General features: G+C 46.0%; 11 protein-coding genes across 11 annotated transcripts; 7 read left to right on the top strand and 4 right to left on the bottom strand.

The window, feature by feature from the left end:
- Positions 1-2: 2 nt before the first annotated feature.
- Positions 3-3,403, top strand: JR316_0000423 (Nucleus-vacuole junction protein 2; the record flags this gene model as incomplete). The annotated part of the gene is made up of 2 exons (XM_047886238.1): positions 3-1,409; positions 1,466-3,403. 2 exons carry the CDS (start codon positions 3-5, stop codon positions 3,401-3,403), a joined length of 3,345 nt encoding a protein of 1,114 aa, XP_047753984.1.
- An 829-nt stretch (positions 3,404-4,232) lies between these two features.
- On the top strand, positions 4,233-7,271 carry JR316_0000422 (uncharacterized protein; the record flags this gene model as incomplete). Its single annotated transcript, XM_047886237.1, has 5 exons — positions 4,233-4,860; positions 4,916-6,333; positions 6,392-6,718; positions 6,788-7,156; positions 7,218-7,271. 5 exons carry the CDS (start codon positions 4,233-4,235, stop codon positions 7,269-7,271), a joined length of 2,796 nt encoding a protein of 931 aa, XP_047753983.1.
- A 155-nt stretch (positions 7,272-7,426) lies between these two features.
- Positions 7,427-12,125, bottom strand: JR316_0000421 (Guanine nucleotide-binding protein subunit beta; the record flags this gene model as incomplete). The annotated part of the gene is made up of 13 exons (XM_047886236.1): positions 7,427-8,098; positions 8,150-8,965; positions 9,017-9,208; positions 9,261-9,448; positions 9,473-9,661; positions 9,714-9,994; positions 10,060-10,193; positions 10,259-10,484; positions 10,851-10,861; positions 10,916-11,228; positions 11,292-11,423; positions 11,477-11,957; positions 12,014-12,125. The coding sequence occupies 13 exons, from the start codon at positions 12,123-12,125 to the stop codon at positions 7,427-7,429; spliced, it is 3,747 nt and encodes a 1,248-aa protein (XP_047753982.1).
- A 3,116-nt stretch (positions 12,126-15,241) lies between these two features.
- JR316_0000420 (uncharacterized protein) lies at positions 15,242-15,659 on the top strand (the record flags this gene model as incomplete). Its single annotated transcript, XM_047886235.1, has 4 exons — positions 15,242-15,260; positions 15,314-15,334; positions 15,387-15,479; positions 15,538-15,659. 4 exons carry the CDS (start codon positions 15,242-15,244, stop codon positions 15,657-15,659), a joined length of 255 nt encoding a protein of 84 aa, XP_047753981.1.
- A 1,167-nt stretch (positions 15,660-16,826) lies between these two features.
- JR316_0000419 (uncharacterized protein) lies at positions 16,827-17,290 on the top strand (the record flags this gene model as incomplete). Its single annotated transcript, XM_047886234.1, has 5 exons — positions 16,827-16,833; positions 16,891-16,914; positions 16,974-17,066; positions 17,123-17,196; positions 17,261-17,290. 5 exons carry the CDS (start codon positions 16,827-16,829, stop codon positions 17,288-17,290), a joined length of 228 nt encoding a protein of 75 aa, XP_047753980.1.
- Positions 17,291-17,761: 471 nt separating this feature from the next.
- JR316_0000418 (uncharacterized protein) lies at positions 17,762-18,075 on the top strand (the record flags this gene model as incomplete). Its single annotated transcript, XM_047886233.1, has 3 exons — positions 17,762-17,810; positions 17,864-17,921; positions 17,982-18,075. 3 exons carry the CDS (start codon positions 17,762-17,764, stop codon positions 18,073-18,075), a joined length of 201 nt encoding a protein of 66 aa, XP_047753979.1.
- A 133-nt stretch (positions 18,076-18,208) lies between these two features.
- On the bottom strand, positions 18,209-20,176 carry JR316_0000417 (putative mRNA-splicing protein ubp10; the record flags this gene model as incomplete). The annotated part of the gene is made up of 8 exons (XM_047886232.1): positions 18,209-18,235; positions 18,296-18,522; positions 18,577-18,727; positions 18,777-18,922; positions 18,985-19,092; positions 19,145-19,643; positions 19,696-19,878; positions 19,934-20,176. The coding sequence occupies 8 exons, from the start codon at positions 20,174-20,176 to the stop codon at positions 18,209-18,211; spliced, it is 1,584 nt and encodes a 527-aa protein (XP_047753978.1).
- A 196-nt stretch (positions 20,177-20,372) lies between these two features.
- JR316_0000416 (Rsm22-cox11 tandem protein 1, mitochondrial) lies at positions 20,373-22,641 on the top strand (the record flags this gene model as incomplete). The annotated part of the gene is made up of 7 exons (XM_047886231.1): positions 20,373-20,796; positions 20,852-21,137; positions 21,188-21,333; positions 21,387-21,571; positions 21,621-21,761; positions 21,810-22,284; positions 22,340-22,641. 7 exons carry the CDS (start codon positions 20,373-20,375, stop codon positions 22,639-22,641), a joined length of 1,959 nt encoding a protein of 652 aa, XP_047753977.1.
- Positions 22,642-22,955: 314 nt separating this feature from the next.
- Positions 22,956-24,093, bottom strand: JR316_0000415 (50S ribosomal protein L1; the record flags this gene model as incomplete). Its single annotated transcript, XM_047886230.1, has 6 exons — positions 22,956-23,023; positions 23,077-23,200; positions 23,253-23,474; positions 23,525-23,740; positions 23,801-23,995; positions 24,052-24,093. The coding sequence occupies 6 exons, from the start codon at positions 24,091-24,093 to the stop codon at positions 22,956-22,958; spliced, it is 867 nt and encodes a 288-aa protein (XP_047753976.1).
- Positions 24,094-24,634: 541 nt separating this feature from the next.
- JR316_0000414 (54S ribosomal protein L28, mitochondrial) lies at positions 24,635-25,336 on the top strand (the record flags this gene model as incomplete). Its single annotated transcript, XM_047886229.1, has 2 exons — positions 24,635-24,691; positions 24,758-25,336. 2 exons carry the CDS (start codon positions 24,635-24,637, stop codon positions 25,334-25,336), a joined length of 636 nt encoding a protein of 211 aa, XP_047753975.1.
- Positions 25,337-25,531: 195 nt separating this feature from the next.
- Positions 25,532-27,564, bottom strand: JR316_0000413 (COP9 signalosome complex subunit 2; the record flags this gene model as incomplete). The annotated part of the gene is made up of 12 exons (XM_047886228.1): positions 25,532-25,691; positions 25,749-25,861; positions 25,917-26,050; positions 26,096-26,187; positions 26,248-26,404; positions 26,465-26,564; positions 26,618-26,755; positions 26,816-26,890; positions 26,940-27,189; positions 27,242-27,320; positions 27,381-27,465; positions 27,520-27,564. 12 exons carry the CDS (start codon positions 27,562-27,564, stop codon positions 25,532-25,534), a joined length of 1,428 nt encoding a protein of 475 aa, XP_047753974.1.
- Positions 27,565-27,867: the final 303 nt, after the last annotated feature.

Genomic DNA, 27,867 nt, shown 5'->3' with positions numbered 1-27,867 from the left:
CGATGCTTAGAGCCCTCTTCTATGCATACGTTCTCGGAGGTATAACATTCGTTCCCCTACTTATTATTTCTGTCATCTTCATCACTATCTATACGTCTGTCCCGGTTGGGGATGCCGATGTCGCCAAGAAGACCAGGGAACGACTAGAAACCACCAACAAAGAGGACGGGGAGGATGGGGGCAAAGAACAAGCATCACCTGAGAAACTTTCCAACACTGAGATAAACGACACCCCGCGTACGCGAAAAGGATGGCTGACCATGCGCCGGACATTCGAGGAGACTGCTGGGGATGGGAGCTACGTCACTCTCGTTCGTTCATTTTTGGATTCGCGCTCCAAGGATCCAAAGAGGTCGCGGCCTAAAGACATGTGGTATGTCGTGCTGAAGGGTAAGGTTCTTTACCTTTATGAAGATGAGGATATGTCGGAATGCGAGGCAGCGGTGGAACTCAGCGGACACCAGGTCGTCATCTACCCCGAGGACTTGCCTGATGGGGAACTATTTGCTAAACGCAACGCCATCTGCCTCAAGCCAAAGATAATCCAATCAAACTGTATGCCCAGTGTTACCAGACAAATGGGCCACGAACAGGAGAGCGTAGAAGACAGACTAGACTCTTCGAATGGGAAAAAGCGGGACGTCCAGCGGGAAAATAAGCTAGACTCCGAGAAGGTCAAAGATGAGGCCAGGAAGGAAGCGTTGGATCCCTCGACACCTTGGTTTATTTTTGTCCGGTCGAACGTCGAAATGGAGGACTGGTATTTTGCTCTTATTCACGCCTCGGAGCATCCAGCTCAAACGCCAACTCTTTCGCCACTGAACAGTATTTTTTCCGTTGATGATATGAACCATCTCGTCTCGACCTTGGATGCACAACCGGACGTAATACCCATGCGTTGGTTAAACGCACTTTTGGGACGCATATTCTTTAGTCACTACAGGACCCATAACCTTGAGGCGTACATCATTGGCAGGCTGATGAAGAAGCTTTCTAAAGTCAAACGTCCAGCTTTTCTTACAGAAATCGCTGTTACGCAAGTGTCGGTTGGCAATAAGCCTCCTATGTTGAGTAAACCCATGCTCAAGGAGCTGACCAAAGAAGGAGACGCGTCTATGGAAGTTCATCTTCAATACAAGGGGGAGGTGCGAATTACAGTTGAAGCCACTGCAGTCATCAACCTAGGTGCTAGATTTAAATCCTACACAGTCAAACTGGTTCTGGCTGCTGTCCTCAAGGAACTGGAAGGAAACCTCCTAATCAAGGTTAAGCGCCCGCCTAGCAATCGTATTTGGTATGCATTCACACAGACACCGAGAATGGTCCTCGAGGTAGAACCTATTGTAAGCGATCGTCAAATTACGTGGGGCATGATTCTGGGTACCATTGAATCGAAATTCAAAGAAATTGTATGTACCAACGTTTATTTTTTCTTGCTTGTAATTCATGTTTGGCATTTGTTTAGATCCAAGAGTCGGTTGTAATGCCAAATATGGACGATATTGCGTTCTTCGAAACAGCACCTTATGAACACCGCGGCGGCATCTGGCCAGAGGCAGGACGAAAACCACACGTCTCCACAACTGTCCCTTCCCCAATACCAGATGATGTCCAATCTGTTGCGTCCATGCCATTACCGGACACTTCATCCATAATTTCTAAGGATTCCACCCCCTCAACTAGTTCGAAACACACAGAAGAGACATCTACGAATTCAATGGAGCGTTCTGTGTCGGCCCCTGTGGATATTCCCATAATTTCCACAGATCTGGTTGACGATCACCAAGATTCAGCCAATAACAGTACAAGACGTTCTACTTGGTTCAACTCTCTTCGCAGTGAAGATCTTAATTCGTTGACTACAGATAGTATATTTCCTAATGTCAAGGAAGGTTCTTCCGACGGAGATCGTGGCCGTACTGTTGAACAGGAGAGAAATTCAAGTCCCCGTTCTCAATCTACTCCGAAATCGTCAAGTCCTCGGTCTCTTACACCAGAGCGCTCGGTGAAAGACGAGTCTGAACAATTGCGTACAAGCCAAAGCTCCCGTCGTTCTTCGTCGTCGCAGTTCTCGTATAGCGCCGGCAACTATTCAGAAAACGAAGAATCCGGAATAAAACCGAAATCCGTACCAAATACCCCTCGCAAAAATTCGGACGCAGCCCAGATCGCCCGTTCTGCAAGCCCGCCTTCCTTCTTTTCAACTTTGAAATCGAAAGCTGCAGGAGCCGATAAACAAGCTATCAGTAACTCTGCGAAAGAGGCTATCCGAAAATGGGGTGCTAATTGGGCAGGATTCAAGAAAGATTCGGCTAGTTCGTCTGGGGAAGATGGTCCCCAAGTGGGGAGTAGCCCACCACGGTCTGACGGATCTAGTACGCTTGCTCAGAAGGCAAGGGCAAGTTATGCGGAGGTGCGAGCAGCGGTAGCCGAGCGGAAGGAGAGAGCACCTCATCAGCGTGGCGAATCCTCGGACACACTGCAGTCGGCTGCGTCTCCTACTACACCACGGGCAAGAGTTATGAGCTCACCCAATCAGGCGTTACCCAGTAACTCTGTTTATTCCGAGGTACCTGCCAATCCTTCGATCATTACGTCGGCGGCCCGTTTGACAACCCCTCGATTGACAACGAAGAAATCCTCCCCTTCACTTAGCGGGGTAGAGACTGAAGTAGACTTGAAGGATCTGCCAGAGGCCAATGAACCTGTCAGACATGCCCCTATACATGTTCAACCCGTTGCAAAGACCATGTCTATTCCCGGCATTCATGCCAGCCATCGTGGAGAAGTACAGTCGATGGGGCATGTTGCTGCACCTCAACCACCGGCACAGTCGGACACTCCCCTTTTAAAAAATCCAGCCATTCAATCTGTGTATCGTTTGTGGAAGAATCCGTCAAATCAGGGCCACGATTCGGATACCCGTGGTCAACCAGAGCCAAATGTGCAACAGCAACAGCAGTCTATTGATGATCCTATGCGGACTGAGACCCCTGATGATGACCCCCCATCGTTAGCACCAGCAGCAATAATTGTTTCGTCACCGACTCATACTATGGCGAAGCCGACCCCACCGCCACTACCACCAAGGTTTCCAACAATGCGACCCGCGACTATCGTTTCGCCAGACACCACGACTGCATCACAAACTCTGAAGAATATTGTGGAGAAGGACATAAACCGTTCGCAGCCTATTAATGCTAATACCTCTTTAGCGTCCAAGTCCGATCCTGTAGTCAAATCCGATTCTACTGAAGAATTGTCAACAAGCAGCAACATAGACATGGACTCAAGCACCGAAAATTCTCATCCGTCCAGCTCGGTGGCCATTGATGTTCAGTCTCAGCCCAAGTCACCTCCGGCTCTTCCTCCTCGCCGGCCTCAGATGCCAGCTCCAGCTTGAATTACTTTACGGAACAACTTTTTTTTTGGAATCATCTCCCAGACATTCACTTGCACTGTATCATGTATACACCTATTATTACTTACATTGTATTCTAACTCAATCTATCATGAAATTTCTGCCCCTTCTCGACTTTTCTGGGAACCATTGTGCACATTGATCGACGGGTAAGAAGACCAATAATACTGACCCAAAGTTCGTGAGGTGCACAAATGGTAAGAAAAAGCTGATGATCTGTCATATACCCATAGGTTGTCATGAAAACCACTCATGTGTCTATTAATCAAGAGGTACACAGCCTTCTGGAGAGTTGTGTCCTTTCATTTCGTTAGCTCAAGTGGGTACATTTGCTTATGTTGAAGGAGACTGTCTGAATAATATAACAATCCTACCATAGCCTATAAACTGGAGCTTTTTCTTGGAACGGATACTAGAGATGGATAGAAAGCGGAGGTTTCCTTGACGCCTTTGGGTCGGACGAAGCGGAGGAAGTAAGGCGTTTTACTGTGTGAACGTTGCACGGCATCATCAAAAATGGAACACGAGGAGACAGCTTTCGCGGTGTCTATCAGATATCAAGAGAGTGGTGGATGAAGTTGGACAGACATCATCCTCCTAACTATAACCTGCTAGAAGAACCAGATAGGCGCAGGCTTCAATTAAATTCTAGCAATAGCGATAGACACAGAGTCCGGCGGCCGCTGTCCAAGGTATCTACAGTTTTCAGTTTGAATGAGAGTTGTACTGACGTTTGGCCAGTTGCTTCAGATTGTAACCGCGGGGTCGCATATCTAGGCAGGTGCCAGTACCATCAGGTTGGGGATATAGTATGAGTCTGAGTACAGCAACGGATCCGTCGTCGAATGCAATAGACGATGTTGTGTCGCCAGGACAAACAAGAAGGGTAACACCACGGTCATTAGTAATCTCGCCCAATCTCGACGCGCTACTGGAGCATGAAGATCGGATACGCGCCCAGATTAGCAACACGGCAGGCGGGACAGAGCCAGGCACGCCAGAGTCCGCACTGAGAGTCTCGCCTCAGCACGGAGAGTTACCAGGGCTTCCGCCGCCGCCCAGACGGGTGAAAGGACCAAAGTGGCCGCATTTGGCAGCAAAAGGGGGGCGACAGACATTGGAAATGGAGGATAAAAGAGGAGCAGAGACGGTGAGCAGGGTGATGGGAGCAGCGAGCTCGTCGTTGTCGAACCCGTACATTAATCCTGCGCCGACACTGGAGGACGTGCTTATGCGGGTTGAAGAGGAGGAAGTGCGTGACGGATCAGAGTCAGTGACATTATTAGCACTGCCATGGACCCCGAATGATGGCTCAAATGCACGGCAACAATCACATCCAACTCGAACATATGTCGCTAAACTCGATTCGCCCTCTTCCCTCAGTCCTCTCCGCCACCCGAGGAGCGCTGTCAGGCTCTTAACCAAGCCGATGTCCCAAGGTATGTCTTGCTTTCTCCCCGCTGGGCATTAGGTTTACCTTTGACCCTCTTTTAGACATGCCGCGAGCAGCCATTGCAAATTTTAATGCAGTGCCGTACCCGCTTGGCCCCAGCCCAGATGACCCTGACGGTGACGGTGTCGTCAACACACCCTGGCGGCGGCGACCCTTACTTTCTCACGGACCACAGTCGTCTATCTCTTCTATGGACTCTTCAAACACATCTTCTATTCGCCCAGCATCTACAGAGGAAAACGGTCCTCGTTTCAGCATCTCAAGCACTATATACCCCGGAAGTTCGGACCAATCTCATCAGCATTCACTCCTCAACGAGCCTATTTCTTACGACATGGCCCGCAACTCCTTCATGGATATTTATTCCCCAGCCAATCCGGCTTTTAATTTCGGACAGCATTCACCCTCAGATTCAACACAAGAGCCACTGTCGCCCATAAGCTTCGCTCCTTCTCCAGTCTCTGAGAACAGTTTTATCCCATATCCCGACGATACCAAACCAAAACAGTCTACCAAACCCCCTCTTCCTACTACTCCGAAACCTATCTTCAACCGTCAGACAATGAAGTCGAGACAAACGTCTCCGAGGCGTTCCCCGCCGCCATTAGCTTTGCATGACCAAACCACTATGGATACCCAGCTACCGCCAACGACAAACTTTCTCGATGTCGACGAACGTGCTGACCTCGTACGAAAATCCCGTAAATTAGCCCGTGTTTTTGGCCAAACTCCCGGAGCAGACGCTATGGCTCAACAGGATACTGGCCGTGATTCTTCAGACCCATCTTCAAAACCGCGACGTCGAAAATCCAACGCTGTTTACTTGGACGGCATGAGAAGGCATTCTATGCCGCTCTCTCCAGATGATGTCTCATTTTTGAGCATCGTGAGCCCTACATTGGAAGGTTATCCTGCTCCACCACGAGCAAAGTCTAAAAACAGTTCAGCAATTTACTCGGGTAAATCAAATGACCTACATCAGCCAATAAGTCAAATCAAATCAGGTTCACGTACATCGTTCATTGATCTGTCTGACGACGAGAAGGAGGTCCCAGTTTCTGCTAGCCAACCATCGGAGAAACTGCTCCCAGAGTCACCACCTCATTCTTTGCTTGAAACAATGTCCCTGGATGACCAGCCTGACGACGAACGCAGGAGGAAACGTGAAAGATTAGCCAAGCTTCATCGCTTTCTGGGTTCCCGCGTCCCAGCCAATTTAGTTTTGGGGATCGAAGATCTTGAAGCATCTTTGCCTGCTGCCAGCATGGCCCCTTCAGCGTATAGGGGAAGCTCCTCTGACAACGACGAAAACAGCCGCAAGGCCTGGCTGAGACGCAGAAGGAGCAACTCTTCGAGCACTCCGCAATCCACTAGGCCTGATGAACTTGACAGAGTAAAGGAAGATTTGGACGACAAGGAGAAGGCTCTCAATGTACGAAGAGCTCAGAAGATGGAAAAGGTATGTCGCAATGGATAATTTTCTTTATCTCGAGGCACCCACTTAATCTTTGTTGCAGGTCTTTGGAGTCGCCCCTCCTCTCACGCTTTATCACACTCGCCATTGTCCATCCCCTTCCTCGTCAACCCCTCCAATCCCTATTGGCGTCCTTTCCGATTCCGCTTTACCTGCCACAAAGACTCTGAATATGAGTCTCACTTATATCAAACCCAAGACGAAGAAGACTCATCGTCCTGGTACATCTGAATCTAACCGACAACTCTTGCCAAAGGGCAAAGACGACCACGGATTTGAAGACCGCGGTGCCCATATAAACATCCGACACTCTTTAATATACAACCATTATCAACACTCTTTGAATTCTTTGAATGATATCTTGGACCGAGTAAGTATTTCGATCTACCTTTGTAGTTGAACGGACTGTTAAATCCCGGACCATTTGTCCCCTATTCAGGACGATAGAGAGTCTTTGGCTGAGCTACATGACTATCTCAACAATACGGACACTCCTACTCCCAAAGCAGATGAAGATTTCTCAACTCGGCTGGACCGACGTGCCTCAATAGCTTCCACAATCAAGTCCGAACGACGCCGTTCGCTTCCTGCCAGGACATCCATGATATCTTTGGCAGGTTCAGAATACAGTGTAACCACGCCCAAGGCGGAGATTACAACCTTCCAATTGCGTCGAAGAAGGGCCGCAAAACTTACCCAATTCTTTGGTGTCAACTACCGAGAATTGATCAACGATGTTCTTGAAAGCATTGAAAGCGGAGTGGAACATGAGCAACGGCGAGGTACCTTGCGGGCAGAAGAAGTAGAGGTCTGTCTTCGACTAATGATTCTCTCTTTATCTGTCTTTTAATGATTTTTTGCTTTGTCAGGATCTTCGTACCAGGCTTCGCAATCTGAAATCTAAACGCCAGGGGCTGTTTTAAATAATGCCAGACAATGTCCACTCATGAAATCATGCGCGAACTATTTTTCTCTCTTTTGTTTTGTTCATCGGAATTCATCACATTCAATGTCACTTCAATTTTGTGTAATACCTTCACAGCCGTAGCTACTATAATCCCAATACTAGGTGGACATTTTACAGAATTACAAGATCCCCTTGGCATGAGTGGCACCAAAATACGTGAGACTCGTCCAAAAACTGCGGTCGATGTATATGCGGTACTGATGCTACCGATGATGGTCGAGAATGGCCTTCAGAATGAACTGGTGACAATGCCCGGGATGCTGGCTGGGAGATCGGTTTCGCCTCACTTTCTATGCGAGCTTTCAGCATACTGAGGCTGACCTTCCGTTTATGGCGTGTCTCGGGGGTCATGGCATGATCGAATATTGTGCGAGCTAAAGGTGGCTGGTTCCCTCGGTGGGAGTGCAAAGACGACCGGCGGACATCATTTTCCAGCGACCGACTGGCTGGTCTTGAGGGCGGTCCCAGTCGCGAGTTCGACCTCAAGTGAGCCAACTCCTCTTCTAATTTGTTGATTTGCTTCTGGAGTGAGTGATTGATACTATCCTTGTCAAAGATGGTGTTTTCCAAGGCTCTAATTTGAGAGGTGGCGGCGGAAATCTCTATTGCGTGCTGCTGCCTGATCGAGCTGAGTAATTCGTCGTCAAGAGATCTAGGTGCATCAGACTGAGGGGATTTGGTAGATTCACGAAGATGTTCAATTTCGCTATCTCGGGCACTAATTTCGGCTCGAAGGGTTTCAATCTCGTTTTGGGCACGCTCCAAAAAATCTTGTTCTTCCTCCTACCAAAAAAAATCAGATATAGAATATGGAACTGAAAGAGAAATTTTTACATGTGCCTCATTCCGTGCTTCCAGTTCATGCCTAACGGCGTCTAATTCTTCTCCCTGCGTTTGTAGGAGAATTGTCAAACGCTCGACCTCCTCCAAAAGACGTGATGCTTCTTGATGCTGATTTGTGCGTTGGGTTTCCAAATTTTTGACACTAGCTAAGGCGCTATTGAGTTCTTCCTGAAGTTCGGTATACGCCTTTTGAATATCCGTGACACCATTTTGAGTTTCTTTGTGTCGCTTTTCTTGTTCCTCCATGCGTTTTTTCCATGTTGCCTCAATCTGTTCATTCTGTTCGCGTGCTTCCCCTAAGTCATTTTCCAACTGCGATATGACAGAATCCCGGTTTCGAAGTGTGTGTTCCAGATTTTCCACCCGCTCAGAAAGTTCAAGCTTGGTAGACGTAAGCTCCACGATCTTCGGGCGCATTTCATCAACAGCTTCCATAAGTCTGCTCCCTTCAGCTTGCAGGTTTCTCTGAGTATTCTCTGCATCGTCTGCTCGTCGGATAGCATTCTTCAGATCCTGCTGAAGATTTTGAGCCTGTTTGGCACTAATAGCCAGAGCAGACGTGGCCAGAGTAAGCTTCTCTTCAAGGCCATTGATAGTATTGGATTGAGTTTCTGTGACCTCTTGAAGCTTCGACTTTTCTGCAATGATGGCATTGCGCTCAGATTGGATGGCAGTTAGCTCTTTTCGAGCCTGGTCAACCTGTGATTCAAGCTTCGATCGCTGTACAGTCCAATCTGACTCCTTCGCTTTACTACTGTTCAATTGGGAGTCAAGAGCTTCTTTTTCGGACTTGAGGGATGCATAACTCTATGTTGACGATGAGTGGGGTTGTGTGAATAATTTCAATCATTTAAGTACCTGTTTGAGTTTGGATACTTGGAACTCCAGCTCATCGGCACGATCTTGAGTATTCTTTAAGGATGATTCCAGGCGTTCAACGCGGTCGTCGCTTTGGATTTGATCCTCCAATTCGCGCAGTTTGCGTTGCGCTTCGTCGGCCTCTTTGCGTGACTCTGCTCCCGCGGTAGTGGCAATGTGTAATTGGCGTTCCTATGAATGAGTTGATCATCGGTGTACCACATCGCAAAGTTATACACCGTACGTGATCTTTACAACGGTCAAGGATTTCTTTCTCTCTAAATTCGAGTTGTTTCAAACGTTGAGATACATCCTGAACCTGTGTTTGTAACTCTGAGGCTTGAGTTGTTAGATCCTTCGACCTCGTTTGCTCTGTCTCTAGCTGTTCTTCCAATGCTTGAGCCTCTGGAGCAATGTTATCAGTGACCGTCACTAGATGATATATCATTGGCTTACTAGATTCAAATTCTTCACGTTTCTGCAACTCCGAGGTTAAATGAGCCTTCTCTGTCACCAATAACGATACAGTTTCTCGTTCATTTGCAAGAGCAATATTTGTATCCGATTGTAACTTGGAATAGTCAAACTGAAGTGCCTGAAGTGCTTTCCGTTCGGCTTCCAGTAAGGTCTGCGCCTCCTGAGCAGCTTTAGGACGATAATTATGACAGGAAACCTATAGATTCATAACTGGACCCACCAGTCTCGAACTGCCGTAGCTGGGCTATTGTAGCAACCAGCGTTTCATTCTCTTTAGAAAGTAAGCCTAACTGGACTTGCAAAGTAGCGGGATCTGCAGATAGTAATGTTGCTGACGAAGAAGCCGGGTGGTCGTTTGGCACAGCTACGGCTTGGGGAGAAACCAGGGATACACGGCGACCAGGCGGTGGTGATTTTGGTGGGATGTGAGCAGGCGGAGGAGAGGATGTAACTCGCGGCAATGAAGTGAGCCATGAAGTGTCTGAGGTGTCTGCAGAGAAGCTGCGCGGATGCATATTAGCCCTGCTATTGTAAGAATGACCACGGCCTGGTAGAACATGACCTACACGTCTCCTAAATCTCGTTTATCTTCCTCCGGAGCTGGAGAGAAAGTCCTGGAAGGAACAACGGGCGAGCCAGAGGTTGAGCTCACTACGGCGGCAACAGAGTCCGCAGCCTTCTTTTGTTGGCGTTTCTTGAGCTACAGTACATTGATGAACATTGAAATTAAGCAGGGTAATAAAGTATTGAAAGAGAAATCATTACCAAAGCCTTTGCTCTTGCTGCCTTGGCTGCGCGGTCTTCTTCTGACATATTGAATGCTTGGAGTTGTTTGCCAACGATGGCAATATATGTGAAGGTGAATGAAAAATGAGCAACGTTTGTGAATCGACTTGTCGCGTCGACGACGTCAATATGTATTACCAAAAACGGAAGCCGTAGCACATCACGAGATTCAAACCACTCCCGATGTGTCGACGTGTCTTCCAAGCTGTGGTCAAACGTAAAAAGACAAAGGTTATGGCATAGGGAGTGCAGTAATAATAGAATTTGCCGGTATATAAACAGAAAGAAAGGAATAGAAACCAGAGAGCACAGAGAAAAGCAATGGAGCTGTGAACAATAGATGGAAAAGAAAACTGGTATCGAAGTTGGAACATTGATGAACGCTACAGTTACGCAGTAACAATAAACTCTTTTGCCCATTTCCATCATGTTCAAAAGCCCTCGCAAGTAAGTAATAGATTGTCATATAAGATGCAGACACCGAATCGCAACTGACATCGACGGATAAAAAAATTTCTTCTTCTATCGAAGAAGCGACGGTGAAAGAAACAAAACATTAGTTTGTAAACACTACGCCCAGACCTGAAAAAAGAGTGTAAGCAATTTTTTCGCGCATACATAAATCGGAGAGCGTACTCTGAGGGTGCTATCCCAACTACCGGTGCAAAGAGCCATTCCATCAACGCTGACGCCCAAGCAACTAACTCTGTTCTCGTGGCCTGTCAAAACACCAACACGCTCTCCCTTCAAGGTGTCCCAGACATTGCAAGTCCAATCATCGTAGCCTCCAAAAAGGATACGACCGGAGATTGAAAATGCTACAGACGTGATACCGCACAGAATGTTATCATGGGTGAAGGCGTTTAATTCACGATCCGCACGAATATCAAACAAACGGCAAGAGGCGTCGTCGGAACCGGTAGCAAATGCATCACCGTTGGGGAAGAATCTAGGGGTAAAAGCAATCAGTTGAAATTGTCTCAAATTGATTGCATATGAAATTGATACATACTGGACGGCGTTGATATCTGACTCGTGACCAGTGAATGTCTGTGTGGCGCGACCAGTTCTAATATCCCATAGTTTGGCAGTCGCATCACAGGCGCCAGAGACAAAGATGTTTTGATTAGGTCCCAAGGAAAGGCTAAGAAAAAATTAACGCCATGCAACAAAAGAAAAGTACATGAAGGACTCTACCTCATGACATCTCCGGTGTGGTCACTGAATTCGACTACTCGTACACCAGCTTCAATGTCCCAAAGCATACAAGTCATGTCACCCGAACTGGTCACAATTTGGCGATCGTTGATGAAGCGGCAGCAACTGAGATATCCAGAGTGGGCGCTCAGCTCACGGGCGCCTTTGGCACTTGTCCCGTCTTTGTTGTTCAAAGCGTAAATGGAGCAAATGTTGTCTAGCCCACCACAGGCAACAAAGTTACCCGATGGTGAGTAAGCACAAGTCATGACCCAACTGGATCGCAGGGGAATAGCATGAACTTTGTTAGTGGTATAAGCGTCCCAGACAATGAGCTTTCCATCTTGAGAGGCAGAAACAAGATGGCGTCTGTCTGCAGCCCAGTGCATAGCGTAAATCTTCGCAAGATGGCCCCTGAGAGCGCGCCTAGGGCGCATTACAATTCGAGGGAGCGCATCGACCTCTGCGGCCATAGCACGCACTGGATTCAGTGTAAGACACCGAGAGCGACATGCGTGAGGTGTCAGAAATACTCACAGCTAGTATCAGCTGATGATTCTCGCTTTGCTCTGATTTTTTCCTTCAAACTTTCCGCTTCTCTACGCGCGGCAGCAATACGCTCCTGGATATCGCCTTGATTTTGAGACATGGCTGGGGGGTGTGCTGTGGGACTTGGAGGAGACAGGCGGAGGATGGGGGTACTGGACGAAGTCAGTCAGAAAGCAGTTGAAATTGGGTACAAGAAGAGTCACCGTCGGAAGAATTAGAAAGGAACGCGGAGAGCGTGGGAAGAGAGACTGGGCCAAGAAATAGGATGGATAGGATGGCTGGAGGACGTCGTGGACGACGAGCAGGGCGGTGGGGAGGGAAAGGACGATGAGTGAGAAAAAGAGTGCTGATGTAAAAGGACAGACCCCGGTTGTCTTGTGCAGTTGTCTGATCCCTGTACGCTCACATCTCCGCAACTTGCCGCCCTTGCCACTCTCCGCGCCAATTCATTTTAAACAATCTTCATTCCGGCACGCCCTTCATTCAAGTGCCGTGCTCTGACATATCACCTCGTCTTGCCCTCATATATGCGCTCAATTACCTCTGCTTCTGTTCCTGTTTCATTAAGCTTTTTCAATATCCCCCACACCATCTCCTAGACGGAGATATTGCGAATGTAGGTTGCAGAAAAAATATCCAAGACATTTTCCCGTACAGCCGTACAGCCGCTGTTCGTCCTTATCACCGTCTGTTGCAACCTGGCAGTCTTTTGCTTTCAGGCCGTTCCAGTGTCTGTCCTTTATCAACCGATTAGATCCGCAGACCAGAATAGACATTTTCACTCGATTGGGTTGGCCATCTTCTCACTTTCAAATATGCATATGTATCTATGTTCTGATTGCAACATTCCTCGAAGCGCGCGAACACTTCCCGCCTGCTGTGATCTATCTTCGATGATTATATCGCAAAAAACAGGCCAACGCGAAGAACCTCTGGTGAACTATAATTCTCTCACTGCAAACGCACCGCTAAGATCCATAATGAGGTATGACCTCCCGAACTGATGTCGGTAACTCTGTTTTGACCAGTTTTTGTATCTTAGTAGGTGGCTCGTGTATCACGACATAGCCTCCGCAAATCGAACTTTTTTGTGCAGTCAATATGTATGTCATTGAGTTGTCTCAAAACAGAGCCATGTCGATGTCCATTATCAAGCCCATCACTTCTTCAAACTCGGAATTGTTATTTGCCGACACTGTGTCCAAAATGTAATCCCTCCGAGCTCAAGCGTACAAATTTTCCGCGGCCTCTCCGGTTACGATGACTGGTCTGCTGTTGGTGTTGCTTCATGTGCCATTTCTCTCTGGTATACTTTCAAATGATCCATCCTATTCGAAGCTCAAAGGTGGATACATTTTAGTGTTGCCAGGCTGCCTACCCGGTGAAATCATGAGTACTCTGGCATTTCGAAGCTTGACAGTGTCTGTGAAATAGAACCAAACACGGGTTTCATTCCAGCTCTTCGCAGATTCCTGTTGGATTTACTTAACTAAGTATCGAGTTAAAGCGCAACTATTTTGCAGCACGTACCGCAAATCCAAGGATCCACTTGCCAATCGGGGAACAACGATTTCCCTGGACAAAGCGATTCAATGCCATACCCCAATTTTTCAAAATTCCGACATGTTCGATTTGTATCTAAACTGCATCTCGCAGTTTTTCGCCGTGGTGAGCCTCTTTCAGTTCTTGACTCTGGTTCGGTGTCCGAAATATTCACTGTGGGATACCCAGTTAGCATATCCGACGTTTTGGACACGGGCGCTGTACAGATCTCACAGAATCTAGCCGATGGATAAGCATTTTGCTGGATGCTTGGTTACTCAACAAGAAAGAGAAAAAGAGAGAATCGCGATATGCATCAGGGCTCTCTATCCACGAAGTCCATAGCGTCAAATGAAGATTCTATGCGCTATGCCATTGGACTTCCTCTCCTCAGGTAACCAGTTAGGGTGAGTTTTGATCGATCTGTTTGCGGAAAATTCCACCGGCGTCTCTGATCCATCTTGATGATAAAATCGCCTTTAGTCTCATCCATTGAACGCGGGAACCCTAGATGGATGATTACTCGCTCTGTATTCTGAGCGTTGATGTAAATAATATGACAGACAAGGCCAAATGCCCGTCAGTACCTGTCGCATTTGCAAAATGAGGATTTTCTTCTCAAATCTTTCTCTTCGCACGATGTGTTTGGAAAGCTACGCCGCACCTTCTTCCTAAACTACTTTCTGCAAGGAGACACGTCCAAATTTACTTCATCAAGAAACGTTTTTATAGGCAACCGTACTTGGATCTCTGGAACCGATCTGGTACATATATGTGCTATCCCGCGCCATCTTTATCAGTATACGTTGAATATGACGTGAAGAACCATCTGGACCTTGCTTGCACACTGTTTTTGAAGAATCGTAGGATAACAGAAAATATTTGTGCCGATAAGTACGCGACCGCAATCAGCAAACTTGGGCCAAGTTTATGGTACAACAGCACCACGACTGAGCACGGCCTGCCATATTTTCATCCTCTAGTAGCCATCGATTAACCAGATCCACTTCTCAAATATCACAAAATATCACCTCTTACAATGCTATTATAGCCGCTGCAGTGATGCGTATGTATATCCACCTCTTCGCCGTGTTTTGGACTCGGTCTGTCTAACCGCCGTTCCATAGCTAATGTACCTTTGGACCCATATTTGAGTTCCGTAATTTTTTTGATGTTGCGGTTTTCATCGGATATTCGAGTCGAGTTCCGTTTCGTGCGTGGCCTCCGCGTGGCTGAAACCAACCTTCCAGTGTCCTTACCCGCAGCCTGGTAGTCCCAGCCATGTCTTTTGTTCCCACCAAGAGACTTCGCAAACAGGACAATGCAGAAATTGTCGAAGGAACCAGTGATCATAACCCCCGTCTTCTCCATTAAATGTTCAATCCGCGGTATTGCCTGACCTCGCGCACAGTGGCATCCCACCTTCGCTGTTTTTTATTTTCCCTGGAAATTGCAATCGTTTCATACACTCCACCATTCCCTCTTCTCTATACAGTATCCTTGGCTTCTCGCTTTGTCCAACTATCGAGATTTGCGACATGGATTAATGTTAATCTTCCGATGATTAATGGTGCCTTTTATGTCGAGCTGAAAGGACAAGGCACTTGCGGGGGTTCGTTGAAAGGGATATAAAGGCCGTCGAGGCTGAGAGGGGGAATCTTCAGCAGAGTTAGAATGTCACAGACATCGACAGGTGAGTAGACTCACACGATGTTTTTTCTCTGCATTATTTATCACGCATGACAGGCACTTCTCGCCTCAACATCTGTAAGTCGGCTCCAATATCAAGCACAGTTTGCTTACCCGGGCGGGAATCTAGACCTTCAAGCCCATGGGCGGTTAACAGCACTTAGTTGGCTTGAGTCATGCTCGGGCCCTGCCCACGAGAGAATGTGGACCTGTGTCTGCAAAAGTGAGCATCTACATGCCTGACCTTCTGACAGATAGCAGCTCAAATGGAAACAATGTAGTCAACGGTGTACCACGTGGGGAAGGGACTGCTCCTCAAAAGCATGCTGCCAAAAACATTGCGGCCGACATTGCGTGGGCCTATCTTGTGGGAGCAAGCACCAGTTCTTCAGGCACCTCTTGACGGATTTTACTCTTTCCATGCTCAATGATTCGCAGGCTTCTTTGTTTTGTCTAATTTGCCCTGTAATTTTGCATTTCTGTATGACGTACATCCCATTGATATTAATGCGATATATGCATGAAACTACTGGCTGACAATTGGCTCATGAACTAGTTAACAAAAGGGATGTATTCCCACCGCACGATTTGCTCCTTCTTGGTGACATATTTACACAACGACGCTTTCTTTTCTACATATACACTTTCAGATATTATTCGGAAATCGGACCGTCTTGCGCCCATGACCTAGCTGGGTATAAGCTACACGGGAACTATTTTTCGAAGTAAGTGAACCGACAAAAAGGGGGCTACAGATGATATCATTCGGGGGTTATTTGCTGATGTTTTCCTCAATCATAATGGAAATTTTAAAGATTATACTCTTTTTCCAGCTCTATGACTTTCCCTTATATTACCATTAGAACATGTGAACATCCAAGCGCAGATATCAAGCTCCTTAAAATACCTATCGCCGAGACGCTCATGTCAATTACCGACAAGACGACTATGGACAACGCTCCCGAGGCAAGCTGATCAGCCAGCGACTTTGTCCGGGACATACGGGCTACCCAGGATAGCGTCTTTGGCCTTTCAGGTCATTGAATACCCCTGAAATCCCTCGCAGATCCATATTTGAGAAATAGATCCATCTGTCCTGTCTCGAACCAATTGGAATTATCGCAGGGTTTTCCCCGAGTCTTGCTTTCACGACCACTGTCGGAGGGCTGGAATGCGCCTTCACTTTCCGAATACCCGTTTCGCACAAAAGCGTATATGATACGAACAAAGATGATTCATACTTTATCAATCTCTATCGAGCTCCACATTGACCCCATGGTTCATATAGGTTATTAAAGCATGCCACCTTTTGTTTTGTTTGGTATGTGTGGATCTGTCCGCAAGATGCGGGCGATCAATAGGATGATCTGAATGTACAAGCAGATGCATCATTACCCATCAAGTCTTTCACTCGGACATTTTTTAATTGGCATAGATACACAGTTTGCCGGGTTTTCTGATCACTAATATTTATTTCTCGGTCGACCAAGCGCCTACAAAAGGACGGACGATTGCTCACCAATTCTCAACTTCTGGTGCCCTCTTTTCAACTCACCTAGATCAACCTACCATGTCTAGTGAGTGCTCACGCTTTCACTCTGCATCATTATATAAGATCCTGACATTCACCTTAGACCCCGTTACTTCGCTTCACAATTGTGCGTTTTCATTTCCCCTCACTGTCCAATGATTATGGAATCATTTAATATACGTATAGACCTCGCTAAGACTCAATCAACGAGCTCCCTCAGCTGGGCGGAAACCAAGAAAGGCACTGATCATGCGCCGACTTGGCTTGTCGAATGCAAAAGTCAGACATATAGTTATACTAATGGGAGGTGGATTCTGAATCTCTCCTAGTTTCAGGAGTCGTCAAAGGTACCGCAGAGGCACCCACCATAAACCAAGCTAAGCAGGAGGCTGCTAAGAAGGCACTCGCGGTAAGCATTGATTGATATGTCCTCTGTATCATCTAGTAACTATATCTTTGCTTTCACTTATTAGGCGATCAAAGCCGACTTGGAAAAGAAATGAGATCCTGTGAACTTGAATGCATTCGTGAAAGACCCGTATTTCAAGTTCTCCTAAATATCAGGAATACGATATATCTTGCTTATTTTACCGAGTTCCGTTCTTTTGTTGGCCGATACCATAATTGATTGAGCAGCAGCATCGGTGTTCATCTGATGTTCAAGTTTGTTCTAGGATTTCCTTTTGCAGTAAATGTTACACCACCTTTGTCCTTGTAAACCCATTTGAATTTTGCGGGATCTCAATTCATCATTTTCAAAGTCGTTTGAAGTCCGTTTCAAACGGCGCTATGCGTTTGAAGTTGAACGACTTGATCACTTGACTCTTGACTCAACCTTGACTCACAGTTATATCCCGTTGTTCAGACATCGTGCGGGTAAGAGCTTCCAACGTTTACAATTCTCCCTTCAATTAGATATTTATCTTAATCTTTTCTTGAAGTGAGCACGGGACGGTTTTCATCAGGTACAAACTATGTCCGCAATTCGTCGAGCTACCCCATTCCTCGTTGCATCAACAGCAGGTGTGTGTTCGCTCGTTGTCGGGACTTGGTAAACGTCATTTCAACTTCTGCAGGCATTGTATCGGGAGTTTACATTTTCAGACCTTTGATTCTGCAGGAAACGGAGAAACGGTTCGTTATAGCAGATAAATCACATGCATTCAGGGACTGATTGCTGTTATTTCTAACTAGACGTAGCACTGGTACACCGAATCACCAAAACGTCATAGGCGCGAACGATCTCCCGAAGGGACAAGACAGTACCAAGAATAGGGAGACCCACTAACGTAAAAGTCGACTCCACTGTTTATGTCCAGTACCTCGAGTGCCCACGATGCCATTTAATCAATATACAGCAGCACCATTGCCAGCACCCAAGTGGGCAGGTTGACTAGCAGGCGCTAGGTGTCTTCCGCTTATTAAACGTCTTTTCTGCGCTCCCAGATCTATCAAACAAGTTGTTAGAGTTTGTTGCTCACTGCCCGGCAATCCAGACTAATAATTACCTGCAAGGTTGTCTCGCCTAAAAATATCATCTCTTTCCGTGTTTCTTCCACAATGAGATCTTGTATCATGAACCATTTTTCATTATCGCCTCCTCCTCCTCCTGCTCTGATGTAGGCTTTCCACACAGTATTTTCCTTATCTCTGGTGGTCCCTGCTACGGATTCATGGGTAACGTTGGCGATCAGATCGTACATTGTGGGCGAATTAGTTGGAGGAGCATCAACATCTGCGAAATAAAAAAGTGGGTTGATAGGCATTAAATGATGATGAGAGCACATACATTCTTTGAAATCTAGGCCACGTAACGGAAAATTAACGATAGTTGGGTTTTTCTCTTCTACGAATATATTCTTCGTAAAGCGTTTGAAGTGAAGAATAATGTAAGGGGGAAGTCTCTGGCATTTGTATCTACGAAGTTGACCGGGTGATTCCTACGTAACATTGGTCGTGGTAAAGATGATAAAAAAGCTAAACAAATACCTGGGCAGTCCTTCCGTCATACTTCGCTAACACAGAATGGATGCTAACTTGCGGAATAATATTTTTTTCAACGGCGTCTTGGAAGAGAGGAGGGGGAGGTAGATCGACGGCTAAAAACAGAAAAGGTGAAACTGATGTTTTCAATTCTATGGGATACTTTTTTTAGCACCTGAATCAACGAAAGAGTGAGTTAGCGATGAAGGCATACCACGATCTATATCAAATTTGGGTTTTTCATTTGGTCCAGACTCTGGTCGAACCAACACCTGTTGTGTTTCAACCCTAAGCTCTCCTTGGAAGGTCTTGAAAATTACACCTTCGATACCTCATGATTAAATGAAGCCATCTAATGCATGGAGCTAACTCACTAGAATCTTTCTTCTTGGTCCCACCGCAATCTTTATGGAGGCGGTTAAGTAACCAGCCAAGAAATTCGACTGGGTCACCTTGTTGTTCTAGACTGAACTTTCCTCCACTGGCTCTATTTACCTCTTGGAGAAACTCGTGAGGGCTGACTTGACTCTTGAACAATCTAGGATTCCAAATCTTCTTCGTTAAACCCGCAAACCTTTTCAAAAGTTCCGGTTCTTTCCCGCGAAAATTTGACAGCAAGAGATAATCCCGTAGAGGTGGGACATGCAAAAGGGAATGGATGATGACGTTCAGATGATCGTTCCTTTTGATGTTATTCAAGCCAACGTATCCGGATAGGTATGGTTTGTGTCCGAGATCGTAAGAGAGTCGAGAAAGGTGTGAAGGGGATGACAAGCTGGATACGGAATTTTTGGTGAAGGTCGGCGCCAGGACATAGGCAATGTCATCCAGCGAAGGATCAGACACAAGGTATCCATCTGGAAGTACGTAGACCTTATATCCCTGTTAGATCATATACATAATTATGATAGAACATAAAAGGCACTTTTGTAGTTTCAAGATTTATGAATACGTGGTGATCGTCGTGAATGGAATGTGCATATGCGTAGGATTTACGGCCTCGACCTTGGAAGTATTTGCCACAGACTAGACATCCATATATATTGATATTGGATAGAGAAACAGAGCAGACCTTTTCGAAGTCGAAATCCAAGCTAGCTCTATTAATCTAAACGCATAATGAATCAGTATGGGTAGAACGAGGAACTAATGAAGGAATATACCGTGTCCAAGTATAGGTCAGATGCTCGTGTTTCCTCAGATAGGTCTGGTGTTTCATTCTCATCCTCTTCATCCCCTTGTTCGATGACGGTCGCTTCTTTACCGGTTGATTTGTCCTGAGGCCTTGAACCAACCGTTTGGTCTTCTGGTTCAACGCTCATCCTTGCGCGTTTGCTGGGTCGATCTTCCTCCATTGATTCTTCATCCCCATCTACGCCATAGCGTTTAGATGCAATTGACGACATTCCGCGTAGGAATTTGGTAGATAATAGGTTTTCTCGAGAATTGAAAGCGGGTATACCGTGTTAGTCGCGATGACTGCAATGGTCGCGACTAATAGGACCTTACATAAGCGAACATCAAATTTCCCCGGCCCGAGTCATGAACTGGTTTTGTTGTCCCCTCAAGTTAAGGAAGGGACCTCACTTCCCCAAAGCAAGGATGCTAAGGAAGTCATTTTTAACTCCTCAGCGGATAGGGAATCGTATTTCGCTGAGGTACATTTTCTATGGTGCGCTTAGCACTACTGGGGCCAGGAGATATGCGTCTCCAAAACCTACCTTGAACCTCGATCCTAGCTATCAAGCTTTGCTCAACGACATCAATATTGCTTTGAACAGCAACAAAGCCAATCCACCGGTACATCGAGAATTGGAGATTATTGAAGGGTCATCAAGCCAGGTAACGCAAGAACTATCTGTTCAAGATTGGCTACCAATGCAAATGCCACTTGAACCCACAATCGAAGATGATTCCGACGATCCTGAACACCGAAAATCTCCTGCTGCATTGTTCGGTTCCAAGCGGATATCCATGGTCGTTCTCCCGGAACAATTAAAATCTACTGTAGACCAGTTGATCTTCGGTAATATTTCTGTAAAACTTGTTGGTGATTCATTAAATCGGTATTCCTGATATAGAGGAAGGAACTTTGGCTTTGCGCGGCGATTCGACACGTCTTTTCAAAGCGCCTGAGGATGAAAGTGGCGGAGGGCAGTGGGATACAGAGTATGATGTCAAATATTCTTCTCGAGAACAGGCTATGAGGCATGCTATCCGTGACGGAATGGCATTTGCTACTGTAGCTCTCCCGGCACACTATTCAGCAATCATGTCGGTTTTACAACACATCAAACAGAGATTGGAGCCTTCATGGGAAGTGAACAGAATAATAGACTGGGGTGCGGGTACTGGAAGTGGACTATGGTATGCATTTTGAGTCAAGCAAATTGCATCTTCTACTAAAAGTTGCCAAGGGCCTCAGTTTATTCTTTTCAACACCAAAGCAATCTGGATTCCGACGCTGTTCAGGATGCAGTTATCGAAAAATCTAAAATTTTATCCTACGTTGGGATTGAGAAACGTGTTGGACTAGCGTCTATCGGAAAGAAGTTGGCTGCCCGTACGTTTCGACCTTTTCTATTTAACTATCACTGCACATCTCACTATTCCCAGGTGTTCCAACTGGTTCCATTGATATTTCGTGGAAGAAGTCCTTTAACGAACAACAACACAAGGTGCTCCGGGAGGAAGGACCGGCTACAATAGCATTATCGGCATTCGCTCTCACGTCGTTGTCGACAGCTACAGCCCAGAAAAAAATTGTTCAGGAGATGTGGGACAGTGGTGCTCATACCATAGTAAGATTTGGTCATCATTTTTATACCATGAAATAACATACGCACACAGGTAATTATTGATCATAATACAGAAAAAGGTTTCCACGCTGTTGCTCAAGCAAGAGAATATCTGTTACGGTTGGGTAATGAAGAGGTTGAGGACCCTGCGATCGCGAAATTGGATGTTGTGGGCTCTCACGTTCTTGCTCCAGTAATATTTTTTTCGTCTACTCCCAATCGACTGTTAACATCAATTTAGTGTCCTCATGATCGTCCTTGCCCTTTGCTTCGTCCGGGAGGCGTCACTCTCACCTGCGGATTTTCTCAGCGGCTACAACGTCCACCATTCATGCGACACAGCAAACAAACACGTGTTGGCCACGAAGATATCGGGTATTCGTACACTGTCATTCGACGAGGCCCTCGTCCTACGCTAGTCAATACTTCGGTCGGTAGAGTTGGTGCAGTAGGGAAAAGGGCTATGGAAATGGCCCGTTTTGCCAATGAGGAAATGAGAGAATTGAAAGTCGAACTTGATGCAAATGACACTGTTAACAATATTCTCACTGCTGAAATACCCGAAACCGAGGGTACCATTACCCTTCAAGATGACGAACTAGGGGATTCAGATCTGCAGGTGGCGCTCCGAAGAGAAGCATACGAATGGCCCAGAGTTGTCTTCCGACCAATAAAAAATCCTGGGCACATCATCTTAGATAGCTGCACCAAAGAAGGTGTGTCAACCCTGGTAAAGATTAATTGAAAAACTTTCACTAATGCTTATATTAGGACAATTGATGCGAATTACCATTCCTAAGTCCCAAGGCAAACAGCCATTCTATGATGCTCGGAAGTCTAATTGGGGGGATCTTTTCCCCCATGCACCAAAAAACGCGCCGGTAGAGCGTCACCAACCAAGGATTAGGAAAGGCAATCGTGGCTCCGGGGCAGACATTGGGAAAAGAAAGGATAGTTTCAAGGCTCGCCAAAAACAAAGCTATGGCGAGATAGCGTTGAGTGTCCGAGAACGCAAGAAGCAATCTAAGCAGCAGTTCGCTCGCACTCGCGGAGACAAGGTTTGGCAAGATTGATACAATCGCTGATCCTATTGCCCTATACATTTAGCGACTTTGTCAGTCACTGTGTTAACTTGAAAGATGTAGCCATCCCCACCTCTACAATTCACCCCCTGCATTATAACCCATCGCTCTTTTGCCGTATAGATTATTTAATACTATAATGTACTAACCTGCTTATATTTTGTAAACCAGACATAGATTAAACTCAGCTATAACCTTTCCCAATCTGAGTTTATATGTTGCATTAAGTGCTTCGATAAGCAAACGAATACGAATTTTTTATCCGAGGGTAACAATAGTACATCTCATCTAGGCGCTGTACTTTTTCAGTAATCTTCTATCCGAATTCCTGGACCCTTTGAAGAGCTTAACAACACTCTGGTAATGGGTGTAACTAGAGTTGCGACCATCAGACGGCATCAACGACATTCTCAAAGAAGGACATACCAGGTTTAGCTCCTCCAGATTTACGATCTGTATTCTCCGAATCCTTCAAATTGCCGGTCGCTCGCTTCACGGACAACAAAAATTGACGGAAATTATTGGCGACATCTTCCACCGGAAAGCTCATCTATAATGTTGCTAAGTGGGAAAAAATGGGGGAATAAGCATTAACATCTCACTGTCGCTATTGGAGCCCGGATTGTCCCAGTTCTATCTGCCCTCCATTCGCTTGAACCGTGGAGCTTCTGAATGTATCCGGCAATGTCCTCTGTAACAGTGCCTCGTCGTTCAGATGGCATGAGACCTAAGGGGCCAAGGAAACGACCGAGTTTCGGTGTGATGGCTCTGATGAGAGCAGGTGTACACAAAATTGTAGTTGCACGGATACGATTGGTCAAAATCTGAAAAGCAGTCAAAAATCACAAGAATGTGGAGTATCACAGAGACGTACACCATCAATCAACTCGGTACCGCCTACAATGTGTGCTCCAGCTTTCTTTGCCTCTTCTGCGATTCTCCCCTCTGCGAAAACGAGAATCTTGTCTTCGGTCTTGGCTTTGGCCTCTCGAGGAAGGTTCACCCTGCCTCTGGGAACAGCGACACCATTTCCAACGCTGGTCTTGACCGTTAATTCATAGGTAGACTTTGGAGAGGCAACTTCCACGGCCTGGTTTACAGAGTATGTTATTAGCCAGTCACTACGTCAATGGTATATGTCCAGACTTACCCGGAGAACAGCGATGGCGTCTTCTAGAGTAAGCTTAAGAAAACGACTGTCTTCTTTCGCCGCAAGCAAAGCCTTTCTCCTAGCTTTGGCAGCCTGGGCCTTTTTCGAAGGCACGCGTATCGTAGATGCATTGTTTTTCCGGTTATATTGCAATGCCACAGATGTGCTGAATAGGCGTGCTCGAGACGCAGTACACTACGCCGAATTTCATGGTTCAGGACATTGTATAGTAAATGATGCTAAACACGTACTGGGGGTGATGAAACACACTGCCGAAGGAGTGGGGAAAGCATTTTGAACCTATGGAATTAGAGAACGCGACTTGCTCATCCGTAAACCAAATTGAGCCGTGTGAACGTTGGGCTGATGGCAATGGGAATGGCCGCCGCAGATGCCGCATCATATTCATATTCCACCGTGTCCGAGTCGGAGAAGTTCACATCGAAACCACTTGTGCATTCGAAGAATCAATGCATCGCCCGGATTGCAGATTGAAAAAAATCCGATCAGGAAATCCTAGGGTGCTCAAACATCTCGATATTAGTTTTTTTTTTGCTGAAACGTAACTCACGACCATGGCTCCTGGACTGAAGCTTCCGTTTCGGACAAGATATTTTCCAAGCTGCACAGACTCAGTTGATAATTAATGCCACCTGCTGTCTCCATCTGTCATAACCAACGTCACCAACTCGTTGTCTGCATTTTCTCCCATGTTTTTGGTAATTAACTGTCGCAGAACTACTGGTTTGTATCATCGCCGATCCAAGTGTCTACAGACGCGGGTCTTTCAAAACTTGCCTTGCTTCTGTATCATTTTCTCAAAAATACCTAGCGATGTCCATATATTACAATGTATATTCAAAGCCAGAGATGTTCGACAATTACAAGTCCGTAAGCCATTCGTGGGAATAACACCCAAATCCAGAAGACAACTCACTGCCAATTTTCTGTTCTCAGTCAGCCGCCAATATGTCGAATTCATTAATTCGTTCAGCAAAGTCCAGGCTCCCTATCAAAACACTTGCTGCCATCAGGCATTATGCTGCTCCTGGACTCGCTGAAATTCAAAACGATCCACAAAAAGAGATCATCCGACGCGTTCTCTATCCCGCGAATCTGCGGAATAAGGCGACACCAACTGGTACATGGCGCCCCGACGTGGGACGTGCCCTGCGTCTTGCCATTCCATCCGTTCAAGCCCACGAAACAATAGAGCGCGCGTGGCTCCTCCATAAACGACATATCAGAAAGGCTCGGGAGGCAGAGACGGCTAGGAAGTTTGAGTGCATGAAGAGAGCCATGGACGTTCTGCATGAGGTGGATCAGAGGTTGTTTATGGAAGCCAACAAGAAGGATGACCCGCGTGCTAGACTTCCAGAGGAGGTGGAAGCGATGAAAAATATGAAAGTGTCCCATATTCGTGCTTTGGAGGCCCGGATACGTGGGCTCTTCCCTCGCGAATTACGGATACCTACGGATACCCCGTCGCGTACAGGATGGAAATATGAGTGGCAAGCTATCAACAGGCATATTTAGATGTCAGTTCCACCTTTTCAATTTCATGAGGCATCATGCTGAATGGTATCTTTCAGTTTACACTCTTGTTGACTTATTCAACCCAATATACCTACCACCATGCCCAGTCGTTATACAGGCGAAAGAGGGTTCGTTTTAACAGTTCTTTAATATACAGAAAGTAATTCAATCAACTTGGACAAATGATATACACTATCAACTCCATCTGTCGTCCCGTACACCGAAGCTCTCTCCCCCCAACATCACAGGATCGGGACCCCTAGAAGTACTGGCAGTTTTGCCGACAACAACACCATGAACAGACTCTAGAGCGTCTGTCCATTGACTCAGCGCAGCATATCTTTTCTTCTCCAGACTTTGTCTAAAGTAATAATAAGAATTGACAGAAGAATTGTCAAAATAACACACTGACTTTCGATCAAGCTCAAGTCGCATGCCAACTTGGTCAATCCGGCCTTCGACCTTACCTTCCAAAATAAGGCCAATGAGGAGCTCTTCCACTTCTTCGATATCTACATTGAGTTGCTAATTTTCCGAGTAAACCTTCCATCGCCTTGCTGGTCTTTCTGAATATGCATACCTTGGCGAGAAACGAAAGCTCCAATCGGGTGTATGGTTTGATCAGGTCGATTAGGTACTGGGTACGCAAACTACGAAGTAGCTCGCCGATATATGACCGAATGAAGCCATCATCCATAATGGTTGACCGGTTGTCTGTAAAATCTTAAGCACCTTCATAAATCCACAGTTTGTACATACCTTTTAGAATCTTCTCCGCCAAGTGCACTTCACGACGTTGGTATGCATCAACTAGATCTGTCATTGCTTTGATCTCAGGTTTGGTCTTGTATCTAGAATGTGCAGCCGATCAGCAATTTGTTGTGTGCCAAACAGCGACAGAACGTGATTACGGTTTAGTTTCTTGACTGTCGAATGGATTGACTTCACTACCAGTAAGCATGTTCGCTAATACTAAGTACTTGAGAACTTGGATTCTTTGCGGCGATCCAGCCTCGTCGTAGTTTCTGAACGATTCAAAGAAGTCTTCACTGGCTCGGTTCCATTGACCTTTTGAGGTATAGTCATTGACTCTGGAAAATGAATAGACAATCGTATGCGAGAACTTACGTTCACCCATCCACATTTTGCCACCACATTCTTTGATAACGCCCATAATTCTAGGATGTGGTATAGCTGAGCGCACAGCATTACTGGCATTGTAAATTTCCTGTATCAAATAAGGCTTTCAGAGGGTTATTAATAGGCGGGAGAGGTATTTACTTTGAGCTTCTTGACGTTTCGGGTTTCGTTGTACATCTGAATCTCTAAAGCATATATTTCCAAGAGCTGGGTACCGCGTTGTGATTGGTCGTCAATCTCATTCGCAGAAGTTGTGGCATTGTGCAGTTCTCGAATAAGCTTCGGTAATGATTTAAGTATCAGCCATGTTCATATTCATTACTACCTTAAAGGACAAACCTTGGACAAACGTGTGTACTCTTTGCGGTCAAGCCACAACTTCGCTAATTTCAAATTTGTTTTGACCGAAAGACGCTGAGGGATATTTAATGAAAGACAAAGGTCACTAAAAGGTAAAACGTACCTCGTTCTTTGCATCTTCTAAGGCTTTCCGGGTGACCTGGTAGAACTTCTCAAGTACGTCAACTTCAACCACACCGCTCTTTCCACCGCCCACATAGTCCAGAATTCCATTGATAGATTTCTCGGAATAGTTGCGCGTTACTGCCGATTTGGTATACGTGAGAAGTTCTGTATACGTCTTCAGGGCCTCGCTAGGTCTGTGTAGCACCTGAAAGAGAAGTTTGGTCATTTGCTTAAGCGCTTTGAATCCCCTAAATACTTGTTAAATAGTTTATGATATGACAATTTTTGCGTATCACAAACCAGTCTCCCTTTTCATCTTCCTGATCCACGATGGCGCGGAATTCTTTCAAAGCTTCTTCAGGGCTATCTTCTTTCTTTGCTAGGTTCGAACACCGGAATTCAATGATGTGTTCGAGACAACAAACAACAAATAACACACATTTGGCTTTATAATACATGTTTTCTACATCCACACTGCCGGACTCGTTGGCATCATCGTTATCAGAGTAATCGAAGCCATAGTCCTAGGTAGTAAGTAATTGGTAAACATGACGCCGGGAAAGACATATAGTACATACTTCATCATCGCTTCCTTGCATATAGTCAGCATCATCATCATCCATATTTGCAAGGTAGGGTACAACGCGATTAGGATTTGAAGCGCTTTGGATGCGTGGATCTTCCTTGAGGACAATGGGTTACTGTAAGCCAAACCCAGATAATTACGGCAGTTAGTAGTTCAAGCCATTAGTGCACGTGCAAGAATAGGAGACTAAATACGTGCAAATAGTGACATAATCAAGTTAAAGCACATTATTTCTCAACGGAATAACTGAAAGTTATATAGAGAGATCCAATCTTTTTGTCTGTCTCAAAGACGCGAAATTTACTTGTGCACGACTTATATTCTGCTATGGTCAATTGTG

This window comes from Psilocybe cubensis, chromosome 1, assembly GCF_017499595.1.
Source record: "Psilocybe cubensis strain MGC-MH-2018 chromosome 1, whole genome shotgun sequence".
In the NCBI taxonomy this organism is placed as follows: Eukaryota; Fungi; Basidiomycota; class Agaricomycetes; order Agaricales; family Agrocybaceae; genus Psilocybe; species Psilocybe cubensis.
This window is presented reverse-complemented; position numbering and strand designations above follow the sequence as displayed.